This window comes from Corvus brachyrhynchos, unplaced genomic scaffold (genome assembly GCF_000691975.1).
Source record: "Corvus brachyrhynchos isolate BGI_N302 unplaced genomic scaffold, ASM69197v1 scaffold412, whole genome shotgun sequence".
Classification (NCBI taxonomy): Eukaryota; Metazoa; Chordata; class Aves; order Passeriformes; family Corvidae; genus Corvus; species Corvus brachyrhynchos.
This window is the reverse complement of record NW_008236761.1, coordinates 1,048,848-1,061,104: the sequence shown is the minus strand read 5'-3', so window position 1 is coordinate 1,061,104 and position 12,257 is coordinate 1,048,848. Positions and strand designations below refer to the sequence as shown.

At 53.2% G+C, this 12,257-nt stretch overlaps 2 protein-coding genes across 4 annotated transcripts in view; both read left to right on the top strand.

The window, feature by feature from the left end:
* Positions 1–4,131, top strand: part of PAAF1 (proteasomal ATPase associated factor 1) — an 11,368-nt gene extending 7,237 nt beyond the window's left edge. The window contains exons 6-11 of the mRNA XM_017727080.1: positions 932–1,126; positions 1,460–1,551; positions 1,818–1,933; positions 2,517–2,599; positions 2,844–2,926; positions 3,730–4,131. Of these exons, the coding sequence (XP_017582569.1) occupies positions 932–1,126; positions 1,460–1,551; positions 1,818–1,933; positions 2,517–2,599; positions 2,844–2,926; positions 3,730–3,807 (647 nt within the window). The 3' untranslated portion in view covers positions 3,808–4,131. The remainder of the gene's footprint in view (positions 1–931; positions 1,127–1,459; positions 1,552–1,817; positions 1,934–2,516; positions 2,600–2,843; positions 2,927–3,729) is intronic.
* Positions 4,132–4,212: 81 nt separating this feature from the next.
* DNAJB13 (DnaJ heat shock protein family (Hsp40) member B13) lies at positions 4,213–8,977 on the top strand. 3 transcript variants are annotated; one of them, XM_017727103.1, is made up of 9 exons: positions 4,213–4,378; positions 4,987–5,049; positions 5,593–5,633; positions 5,874–6,035; positions 6,426–6,583; positions 7,335–7,448; positions 8,130–8,243; positions 8,330–8,406; positions 8,762–8,977. In XM_017727103.1, exons 1-9 carry the CDS (start codon positions 4,311–4,313, stop codon positions 8,913–8,915), a joined length of 951 nt encoding a protein of 316 aa, XP_017582592.1. In that variant the 5' UTR covers positions 4,213–4,310; the 3' UTR covers positions 8,916–8,977. The 3 variants fall into 3 exon arrangements, with proteins under 3 accessions (XP_017582592.1, XP_017582593.1, XP_008642888.1); XM_017727104.1 differs by having other exon boundaries at positions 8,743–8,876; XM_008644666.2 differs by lacking the exon at positions 4,987–5,049 and having other exon boundaries at positions 5,530–5,633.
* Positions 8,978–12,257: the final 3,280 nt, after the last annotated feature.

Sequence of the window (12,257 nt, the reverse complement as noted above, 5' to 3'; positions counted from 1 at the left end):
TTTATGTAGGTAAAGTGCCAATCAAATCTTCTGACCACCTGACTGTTCTCTGCTAAAAAAACCACTGTCATTTTTCAGATCCGAATTTGACAGCCCACAGTATAATAAAGTAGTTAAGGGATCTTAGTGCCAGCAGAGACTGCTCTTTGCATGTTGCTGTAGCTGGATAACAGGAATGCTGCTTTTGGGATTATCCAGGGGTGGACACGGGAACATTTAAAAGTGCCAGGCTCTTTTCTGCCAAGATTAGAGGTTAATTTTGTGTGGCATCAGCTCGTGCTGAGGTGAGGTGTTGCTGATCACATGACAGATAATGTCTTCCCTCTGTGCCAGCTGGTGGTTCTGCTCTGTGGGGTTTTCTGGGAGCTGCTGCCTTCCACAGACACCTGTTTCTAGAGGCACAACTTGTCTTTATGTAGGGAAAGTGCCAATCAAATCTTCTGACCACCTGACTGTTCTCTGCTAAAAAAACCACTGTCATTTTTCAGATCCGAATTTGACAGCCCACAGTATAATAAAGTAGTTAAGGGATCTTAGTGCCAGCAGAGACTGCTCTTTGCATGTTGCTGTAGCTGGATAACAGGAATGCTGCTTTTGGGATTATCCAGGGGTGGACACGGGAACATTTAAAAGTGCCAGGCTCTTTTCTGCCAAGATTAGAGGTTAATTTTGTGTGGCATCAGCTCGTGCTGAGGTGAGGTGTTGCTGATCACATGACAGATAATGTCTTCCCTCTGTGCCAGCTGGTGGTTCTGCTCTGTGGGGTTTTCTGGGAGCTGCTGCCTTCCACAGACACCTGTTTCTAGAGGCACAACTTGTCAGTGTGTGACTGCTGTCACTGGGACAGTGGCCTGAAGCCAGTGGTCAAGTCCAGCTTGGGAAATGGGGTGCTTTTTATGTCTGTATGAACTCAGTCTTTGGTTTCATGCAGGTATTTTGGACACTGCCATCGTGGATCGGGGAAGGAATGTCCTGTCCTGCTCCAGGGACGGCACTGCCCGTCTCTGGGACTGTGGGAAATCTGCCTGCCTGGGCGTCATCGCTGACTGTGGCTCTCCCATCAACGGCGTCGCCATGGGCACTGCTGACAACTCCCTGAACCTGGGCACACCTGAGAAACCTCCCAGTGAGGGGCTTTCCCTTAAAATTCCCCTTCGTTTCCCTGTCCCAAACTGCTTAGGCTTGTCACCAGTAATCCCAAGTGTCTGGAATGCTGCTCCATGCCCTTTTACCACCTTGGGACAGGAACAGAGCGCTCCAGTCCTGGGTGGAATTGAGCCCTATCTAGCAGTTTGGGTAATGAAGACTGAGTTCTGCTTGATTACTGGCCTTTCTGGTGTCTTGGGGTCTGGAGGAATGTTGCCACAATTCAGCAGGGGTGATCCAAACTGTTGGGTTTGGATCCCATCAAGATTTGTTGTGTAGCCACTGTTGGCATTACCTGTTGTCCTTTTGTCAGGTGAACGTGAGGTCGGGACAGAAGGGAAAATCCTGCTGCTGGCTCGAGAGGACAAGAAGCTTCAAGGAGTGGGACTGCAGAGCAGGCAGCCAGTAAGGATCTGGGACTGCCAGAGCACTGGGATGGGGAATTGAGCCAGGTTAAACCTAAACTGGAGGAGAGGCCAAAGCCTGGTGCAATAAAGGGATGCTCTCTCTCCTTTCTCCTGGATAGATTTTTACATGAGGAGTAAGAATGGCTCAGGATTTAACTTGGGAACAGGGAAGACAGTATTTAAAAATAAACAGTGGCAGCTGTTCTGCTTCCCTCTCCTGGATGTCCCATGTGTCTGACACTTGGTTTGTTCCCGAATCCTCAGGTGTTCCTCTTTGTTGGATCTGACGCCTTCAACTGCTGCACATTCCTGTCAAGCACCTACATTCTGGCAGGGACTCAGGATGGGAACATCTACCAGCTGGATGTGAGAAACACAAAGTGAGTGAGTGAGTGCCTGGGGCAAACAACCAGGGTTTTGGTTGGAAAAGAGAGTCAGGCAGAGGGTGCTGGCAGGCAGTGCCACTTCCCATTGCACTGTGAGCTCCTGAGCCTCTTGCATTATGTTGATGTGCTGTGTGTATGATGTTATATAACTGTATAATTTTATATTTATATAATCTCTGTACACAAACGTGTAGATAAATTTGGCAGAAAACTTCTTAACATCAATATTCGCCCCTCCCACACAGCCCATTTCTTTGCTTTGCTTGAGTGAAGCAAATGTCTTTGTAGGATCCTGACACCCTGATCCTCATGCCAGCATGGGATTGGAACTGAGCTGTGGGGTTTTACTGGGGTTCCCTGCTAACTCAGTATCATAGGAAAGAATCATGGAATGATTTGGGTTGGAAAGGGCCTTCAGGTTCATCCAGTTCCACTCCTGCCACGGGCAGGGACACCTTCCACTAGCCCAGGTTGCTCCAAGCCCCATCCAGCCTGGCCTCGGACACTTCCAGGGATGGGGCAACCACAGCTCCTCTGGACAACAACCCTCATTCCTTGTTTCTGCTCTTTTTCCTAGTGCTCCAATCCAGGTGATCCATAGGTCAGGAGCACCAGTGCTTTCCCTGCTACCCTACCGAGATGGATTTATTGCCAGCCAAGGTAATTCCAGGGCTGTTTTGTGCCCGTGGAAATCCTGTAATCAAATCAAGGAGCTTTGTGCTCTTTGGGCATTGTCCTCTTGCCCCTTTGGTTTGGGATTTCCACCCCCCACCTCCCTCATATCCCTCCAAAACGGGGCCTCCAAGGTACGTCTCACCCACTGGAGCCTTTTCCCAATAGCATTTCTGTTTGTAATGAAGAGTGTGGCTTGTCTCACTAATTGGCTGCTGGCCCTTCCTTGCAGGGGATGGCACCTGCTTCATTGTTCAGCAAGACCTGGATTATGTCCTGGATCTCACTGAGGCCGACTGCGACCCCGTGTACAAGGTAAGGAACACGGGACATCCCTGAGGAGAAAGTGGGCAGGGAAAGCTGGTGCCAGGCAGCTGCCCTTAGCTCAGGTTTTTCACCTCAGCAGGTTCCTCCACACAGTTGACTATTGAGCTTATCTTTGTTTTTTCTAACTGAATAATCCTAATATTTTGTATAAACCAATCCTCTGTGGAATTCCCTGGCTTTATCTCCATTGTGCAGGAGCTGAGTGGAACGGTGGAGTTGGAGCAGCTCTGGCAGAGCTGTGTTCCTATAAAAAGTGTGGAATTAGGGTGCTGGGACAATCCTGAGGGTAAAAGAACCAGTGCTGCTGACCCCTCTTGTTCCCTGGGGATTTGGGGCCAGGAATTGGGTCTTGCTGTGCGTTCCAGACGTCCCACTGTGCTTGCTTGGATCAGGGAGTGTGGTCTGGACTCTCAACCTGGAAATGGGCCCTTGTTTATAACCTGGCCCTTCTCCACAGTCCAGCTGTGCATCTCCTACCCAACACAGCCCCTCAGATGAACACAGGGGGATCGGGGTTTGACTGCCCAACTCAAAGCAGGAGAAACGTTTTGCCACACTTAATTTTCCCTTTGGATCTGATAGAAGAACCCTTGTGTGAGGACACACCTACTCCCTGAGCTCTGGTGAAACCTGGAACTGTCCTTTAAAACCTGCTAATGCTGTTCCAGGAGCCACTCCCCTCCTCTTCCCTTTGCAAAAGTCCAAAAGGAAAGCTCATCTCTGAGGATTTCACTGGCAGCTGTCACTTGGGAAACGCTTTGTGTAAATACTGCTTTTTTTTCCTTCTTCAGGTGGCTTCTTGGGAGAAGGAAATTTACACGTGCTGCAGGGATGGGATAGTGAGGAGATACCAACTTGCTGACCTTTAAGTGTTTGAAGGAGCCAAATAATGGAGCAATGTGTCGGAAAGGCTCTTCCAAGCTGATTTTCCTGGGACGTGTGTGTACAAGTTTGAGGCTGTTGTGATGACCAGGCTCCATACACAGTAACAGGTCATATTTTTTCCTACTACACAACTGGGATCAGTTTTTAATTTAGAGAGGCTCTTTTGTTGCAATGATGTTGTGGTTTTATTTCCAGTGCTGAAAAAATGCTGTTTGTAGTGGGGGGAAATAAATAAATAAAGGGGGAGAGGGGGCACAGTCAAAGTGACTATCACAGTATGGAGTGAAATAAAGCCGCTGCTTTGATAACACCTGTGTTAACACATGTGTTTCCATGAAAATCTGGGGATTTTTAAGAAAAAGAAATGAGGGGAGAGGATTGGGGGGGGCCGGCAGAGTGCGGAAATGAGAAGGAGAACTACGTTTCCCTTAATGCCCCGCGCGGCGCCGACCGGAAGGCCTTTTCGTCGCTATAGCAACGGGACGCCATGGGCATGGACTACTACGCTGTGCTGGAGCTGGACCGCGGCGCCACCTCCGACGACATCAAGAAGGCGTGAGGGACCCCCGGCATCAGAGATTCCCCTCGGGCCGGGAGGAAACATGGGGACCCGGGGGGTGGCGGCGGGAGCGGGGCGGCCCCGTGAGTGGCTGTCCATCGCCTCCCCCTGTGCCCCACAGTGGGGACTGGGAGGGGGGAAAAGGGTCTGGGCAGCTTGGGGGGCAGCCCGGGCTGGATGTGGGAATGGGGTGTCTGCTGTCCCCTTCAGTGGGTCTGGAGGGGCCACCGAGGTACCCTGAGGGCTGGAGCCCCTCTGCTCTGGAGCCAGGCTGGGAGAGCTGGGGGTGCTCACCTGGAGAGGAGAAGGCTCCAGGGAGAACTCAGAGCCCCTTGCAGGGCCTAAAGGGGCTCCAGGAGAGCTGGAGAGGGACTGGGGACAAGGGGGAATGGCTTCCCCCTGTCAGAGGGCAGGGATAGATGGGATATTGGGAAGGAATTGTTCCCTGTGAGGATTATGAGGCCCCGGCACAGGCTCATCAGAGAAACTGTGGCTGCCCCATCCCTGGAAGTTACTCGAAGCCCTGTCCAGCCTGGGATAGTGGAAGGTGTCCCTAGATGGGTTTTAAAGCCCCTCCCAACTCAAAACATCCTGTGATCCGTAGTTATCGGAAGTTGGCTCTGAGGTACCATCCATTGAAATGCAAGGAGCCCTGGGGGCCGAAGAGGTTCCAGCAGCTGGCAGCAGGGGCTGGGCAGCTTGGGGGGCAGCCCGGGCTGGATGTGGGAATGGGGTGTCTGCTGTCCCCTTCAGTGGGTCTGGAGGGGCCACCGAGGTACCCTGAGGGCTGGAGCCCCTCTGCTCTGGAGCCAGGCTGGGAGAGCTGGGGGTGCTCACCTGGAGAGGAGAAGGCTCCAGGGAGAACTCAGAGCCCCTTGCAGGGCCTAAAGGGGCTCCAGGAGAGCTGGAGAGGGACTGGGGACAAGGGGGAATGGCTTCCCCCTGTCAGAGGGCAGGGATAGATGGGATATTGGGAAGGAATTGTTCCCTGTGAGGATTATGAGGCCCCGGCACAGGCTCATCAGAGAAACTGTGGCTGCCCCATCCCTGGAAGTTACTCGAAGCCCTGTCCAGCCTGGGATAGTGGAAGGTGTCCCTAGATGGGTTTTAAAGCCCCTCCCAACTCAAAACATCCTGTGATCCGTAGTTATCGGAAGTTGGCTCTGAGGTACCATCCATTGAAATGCAAGGAGCCCTGGGGGCCGAAGAGGTTCCAGCAGCTGGCAGAGGCCTACGATGTGCTCAGCGACCGTAAGTGGGGAGTGTCCCCTTCCACTGACTGGAGGGGCAGGAGGGGCTGGAAGGGGGTGTGAATTCCTGGTCCCTGGCAGAACCAGCTCTGAGACCCAGAGCCCAGCTGGGAACTGGCACACACTCCCATGTCCATCCCTGCTGTTCCTGGGAACCCTCTTCTCCAGCCTCCACCCAAGCAAAACCCGGATCTCAGGCTGGGGCTCTCCCTCAATTCCCAACCCTTCCTTGTTCCCTAAGCCATGAAGAAAGGCATCTACGACAAATTTGGCGAAGAGGGGCTCAAAGGTGGCATCCCCTTGGAGTTTGCGAGCGACAACCCTTGGAGCGTCGGATATGTGTTCCACAACAACCCTGACAAAGTCTTCAGGGAGTTCTTTGGAGGGGACAACCCCTTTGCAGGTAAGCTGGGTGGGCTGGGTTCTGTCTGTGCCTGCCATGATTCCATGGCAGCTGCCACCTCAGAGCATTAAGCTTTCCAGGAATGTTTCCCTGCCCACTCAGTTCCCTCCGGTGCTTGGAGGATATAGATCCTGACTTCCCCTAGTCCTGCGTGCGGGAGAGGCCTGGAGGTGCATGTTCAGGCTGTCAGCTTTCCCCAGCTGCTCCTGTGACCCTTTCTGGGACGATTCCCATCAAAAAGAGGGATTAGGGAGGCGAGGTTGCCATAAACACTCCTGGGAAAAACCACTTCAGGTGATTCCGGGCAGGAGAAGAAGGGAGGTAAAGACCCCGGAGGACCCCCCCATCTCTGACCCGAGTGAGGGGCCGTCCCTCTGCTGCCTCACACAGAGTTCTTTGCCGAGGATGGCTCGGAGGTGCTGCTGCCCTTCGGAGGGCCCCGAGGCCGGGGGGCGCTGCAGCGGGACCCCCCCATCGTGCGGGATCTCTACGTGTCCCTCGAGGACCTGTTCCATGGCTGCACCAAGAAGATTAAGATCTCCCGCAGGGTAGGGGCTGTGGGGGTGAAGGGGGTGGATTTTGGGGTGGGCTCTGCCCTCGGTGTGGGACACTGAGGATTTGGGGATGGCTCTGTCCCAGGAGCTTGTCACAGGGAGGGATTAGCACCAAAGCCAGAAGGACCCGAACCAATGTCCCCCCCCCCGCCTTGGCAAAGGGAATTCAGCACTGGAGGCAATGTGGGAGCTGGTAGGAAGCGAGGGCTGATCTCAGAGATGAGTGGAGAAGGAGCTCAGCGTGTTTGGGGCTCCCATCATTCCATTTTCACACTGCTTTGTGACTCCTTTTTGTGCCCTTGGTGACCGGCGTCCCCCCCTTGTTGTCCCAGTCTCCTGGATCCAGCCCTGAGCTTCTCCTGCTCTAGGACATGGGAAACACCCTCAAGTTGTGACAGGGGAGGTTTAGGTTGGGTATTAGGGAAAATTTCTTCACTGAAAGGGTGATCAGGCACTGGAACAGGCTGCCCAGGGCAGTGGTGGAGCCCCCATTGCTGGAGGGATTTAAAGCTGTGTGGATGTGGCACTTGGATGTGATTTGGTGGCCTTGGAAGTCCTGGGGGAACAGTTGGACTCTGATCTTGGAGGTCTTTTCCAACCTAAAGGATCCCATGATTCTATGATCTGATCCTGGTGTGTACCCACAGCCACTCTGGTGTGGAGTACAACCCGCCCTGGCCCTTTCCTCTGGTGAGCAGAGCACTCCTGACCCTCCCTCTTTGGGCCCCTCACTGTGCACCCCCAGGTGATGAACGAGGATGGGCAAACAAGCACCATCAGGGATAAGATCCTAACGATTGACGTGCAGCCGGGATGGAAGCGGGGCACCAGGATCACCTTCGAGAAGGAAGGAGACCAGGTAAGCACAGAATCACAGAATAGTCAGCTTTGGAAGGGACCTCTGGAGACCTCCTAATCCAACCCCCTGCCCAGGCAGGGTCACCTGGAGCAGGAACTCATCCAGATGGGTTTGGGATGTCTCCAGAGAGGGAGATTCCATGCCCTCCCTGGGCAGCTGTTCCAGTGCTTTGCCCCCTCCATGGAAAAAAGTTCTTCCATGGTATGAAGCTCTGGTTTCCCATTGCTGAGGGCACTCAGCAGCATGACCAACAGAGAGACTCAGCATTACTGTGCTCAGAAGCACTCTGAGGAGCCATTCCTGCCTGGATTTTCCTTAGAACAGGTTGAAGAAAAATAATTGAAAGGGGTGGTTTTCTTCCTGGCAGAAAGACAGTTTTGGATTTGTCCTTGGCTGAGCAGGAGTCTTGGAGAAAAGACTCCTTTTTCTCTTAAGGGAAGAAAACACCTTTCCCCTCTCTCTAGCCAGCTGAAAACAGCAACAAAAGAGCAGCAATTTGTGTCAGCTTTCCCTTTATAAAATAATTTCCAGGTTTCCAAGGACAGGTTGGATGTGGTGGGGGGCAACCTGGTCTAGTGGAAGGTGTCCCTGCCCATGGAACTGGATGAGTTTTAATGTCCCTTCCAACCCAAACCATCCTGGGATTCCATGATTCTGTGATCTTTTTCCCCTCAATTTTAGGGCCCAAACATCATTCCAGCTGACATCACCTTTGTTGTCCAAGAGAAGCTTCACCCAAAGTTTAAAAGAATCGACAACAACCTCCTTTATGTTGCCACAATCCCCCTGGGAAAGGTAAAGAGCCAAGTGAGGGGACAGACCTTCACCTTTGGGCTCTGGGGCTGCAGCAGCAGCTCCTGGTGCCACTCCATGCCCGGCAGGCGCTGACTGGATGCACCCTGGATGTGTGGACACTGGATGGGAGGCTGCTGAACATCCCCATCAATGACATTGTGCAGTAAGTGCTGGGGGAAACGGGGCTCAGAGGAGAGCGGGCACTTGGGAGGAACCTCCTCGGCACTGGGGTGCTCCAAAACGTTTTCCAGCAGGTTTGGGGCTGCAGGAGGAGGATGATGCCCACAGTGGGCAACTCTTCTGGTCTGGGGCCATGTTGCTGGGAGCAGAGGCAAGGAGAGGGCTGGGCGTGGGTGGATGAGGGGGATGCTGGAGCCTGGAAGAGGAGGACAGGCCCCTGGATGAAGCTGGAGGAGCAAATAACCTGAGAAACCCACGTGGGGCTCTGCAGGTGGGGCTCATAGCTCCCGTGTTGGGATCATCCCTAGGCTCCTCTCAGCCTCTTCTTTGCTTGGCAGCCCCAAGTACTGTAAAATGGTGCCAGGGGAGGGAATGCCACTGCTCCAGGACCCCCAGCGCAAGGGAGACCTCTACATCTACTTTGACATCTGCTTCCCCAAGAGGCTCAGCCCTGAGGCGAAAACGCTCTTGAAACGCATCCTCCTGCCCTAGGGACAGTGACCTTGCCCCTCTCCCCCCTCCTTTATCCCCCCAATAAAGCTTTGGAGCCAGTACTGGGACTGGGCAGAAGTTCTTCCAAGCGCTGGGAACCCTAAAGCACAGGATCACCCTAAAACAACAGCCCTGAGGCCTGGCCTGGCTCCAGCTGGCTTTGTGGTCTCTGCTCTCCAGCTCCCACCCTGCAGCAGCAGCTCTGCAGCCGTGGGGAGGCCGAGGGAGGATTTGGGGGCGATGGAGGGAGGCACCCATGGCCAGGACCCCACCCACTGGCCTCGGTGCTTTATTTTCCTACTCCCAGAGTCTGTCCCTGCTAAAGCTGAGCCCTGACAGCACAGGGAAGACGTCAGGTAACGTTTGTGTTGCCTTTTCCAGTGGCACTCCAGGGCTGGGAGAATGCCCTAAAAAGGGGAGGGAACCCTGACCCCGCTGCGATCAGACCCCACAGGGGTGATTTATTGGAGGTGCCAGTAAGGAATAATGGGAATTGCCACATCAGCTGGCTTGCTCCTGCCTGCCCACACCACTGCCCCTGGAAAGTGCTGCTCTTCCCAGCTGGAAAACCTAGAAACACTTTCTTCTTTCTCCCTAAAAACTCCTCTCTGGAAACCTCCGTTCTCTTATGTTTCTCCTCAAACAGTGTTGTTCCTTCTTCACTCTCTCTGGAATTGGCATGGCTGCTTCCCAGCACGTGGGCAATTAAGATAATTCAGCCAATTAAGATGCTGAGCCTGGCTGGGCTGGCGAGAGGGGCTGGAGGGCCTGCGGTGCTGCACTGCTTGTACAACACAAACCCCCCATTCCAGGAGCCTGGCCCCAGGAAGGATGGGATGAAGCTGTGCTGGGAAAAGCAGTGCTGAAGGGAATGTGCCAGGGATATCCCCATCCCAAAGCCAACACGGGTTGGGATAGTTGGGGTTTAGTCACCACAGTGAGGTTGTGGGACCCTTTGGAGAGACCAGTGAGGCCATCCTGGATGAAGGAAGCATCTGCTTCACCACAAGCCAGGAACATGTCTGGCCACCACCTTCTTCTGCTTTAAAGTATCAACTGGAGCCTCACCTCAGGGTGGGTAAAATCAGCTGAATTCCGTCAAGTCTCCCACAAGGACGTCAGTGGGGCTGTGGGGAAGAGGGTTATAAATAGCCAGTTCTATGGGATATAAACCTGTCGTTGTCCTGATCCCGGCTGAGAGCTCAGATCCCCAACCACCACAACTCCATTATCCCAAAGGAACTCTGGAATTCACCTCTACCCTTTTCCAGCAGATAGAGGTAGGACCAGGCTGTCAGAAATGTCATTCCCAGGGAGTGAATCCCAGCAGAGAGGAAAAGAGGGAGCCCCGTGTCCTTGTGACTGACCCCACACCCACAGTATCGGTGAGGGGGGGAGGCTTTGGGCCGCGTTCTTTGCTGAGGCCCCGCCCGGCGGAGCCTCCGGGGCCCCTCGCAGCGCCGGGGCCTGCAGTGCCCACGTTCCCCACAGGGCGGCAGCACCGGGTGCGCAAAGCCCCGCTCGAGTCCCGGCCGCGGCACCGGCGGGGACCGCGTTCATTCCCCGCTCTGCCCAAATCCCTTCCCGCTTTCTTATAAAATTCACCTCGGCTTTGCAAAGTCCAGCCCCTGCTTCCCAGAGCATCGGTCCTCGGTGGTCTGCAGTTCCCTGGAAAACCTGAGCCAGCAACAGCTCAGCCCGGCTGAGCAGAAGGCATTGGGCGGGACGGGTCAGAATCCCCGCCCGCCTGCTGCACTTGGCGTGAGATCCAGCTACAAACTCTGGAATTCTGCAGATAGCCTCCCAAATGTTCTAGGATCATACCTTTAAAATGGCTCCAAAGGGAGACAGCTCTTGGATCCCCGAACACCGCAACTCCACGATCCCAAAGGATCGGATGGCGGAGCCTCGAGGGTCGCTTCCATGCGGACCTGCAGTGCCCCACGGTCTCCACAGGGCGGCAGCACCGGGCCGGGATGCCGCGCTCATTCCCCGGGAAAGGAAAATTAAATGAGGAGCTCGAAGGCTCCCGGCTTTCCCACCTCTGCTCTGAGTGCTCACTGTGGGGCTTTGTCCCTGAGAAGTGACACCAAGTCAAATATAAAAGTGCCCTTTCCCAGCATTTTCATCCCTACCTATTTCCCTACCTATTGAAAGGATGCTCTTTTCTCTTACTGTATTCTTTGCCTGATTTTATCAGAACCATTTTCATCCAGATCCCACTTGTCAGTTATTCAATCCTTTACCATTGTAGTTTGGATAAAATAAGGGACACCAGGGATGCTGGACCACAGGAAATCTTGAGGAGAAACCCATTAAAACCTGACAGGGAAAGGTTTTAAGGCACTCCAGAGCACAGAAATCTGTTCATGCCTTGTCAGACCATCCCATTCCCAATTGCATTGCAATATCAGATTTCTCTGCCCACCAAGGACACCCCAGCCACGACAGACATTTCTCCCACTCTCCAATAGAGACCTCAGGGAGATTTTCCAGCCTGGCTGGTGCTCCACTGGGTTTGTACAAATGATGGGAGCTAAGAAAGGAAAGTTAATTGAGCATTCCAGGCTGACTGGAGTTAAAAGATGCTGGCCAGAACATTCTGACTGGGAATTTCATGCAAGAACCTGAGGAAGATGAGACACTCACTGGAGTGGGCTGCACGTGGATGATCCAGCCGTGAGAGGGCAGTGAGACCCAGCTCATAGTGAAAAACACCCACTTAAGAGAAGAACACTTTGGGCTTTTGCTCTGCCAGTCTGGTCAGTGAGAAATTACTTGAAAATTCCCACGACCTCTCTCTGCTGCGGGGCAAATCAATGCAAGGGTTTGCTCCTGCTCGTGCTGGGAGGAGAAATGAATCCCAAAGCAAGAAGCTTTTACAGCTGATGGGGAAGATTTAAAAAAAAAAAAAAATAGACACTGATGCTCTATGTACTGCTTGTCATTGCAGCTGTGCCACAGAACCTCTTCCAAAACATCAGAGAGCACCCCAAAACCATCAACAGGCAAACCCCAAGGGCCCCCCATTCCCCCCTAGCTCAAATCACTTTCTTTGATGTACATTTTATGACCAAGAGACCCCATAATTAACTACCTTATCCCCCAAATGTTCATTCTCTCCCCTCCAGTTTACATAAGATTTTCCCTCCAAAATATTCATTGTAGCTTTACAGAGCTACTCAGGTTTTATCCCAAAATTTTCCCTATCTCTCTACTACTGATCACCTCAGTTTACCTCAAAATATTCATTCCCTACCATGGATATTACCTCACATTTATGCCCCTAAATTTTTCCCTATCTGTCCCTTTCTGATTACCTCATTTTTACCTAAAAATATT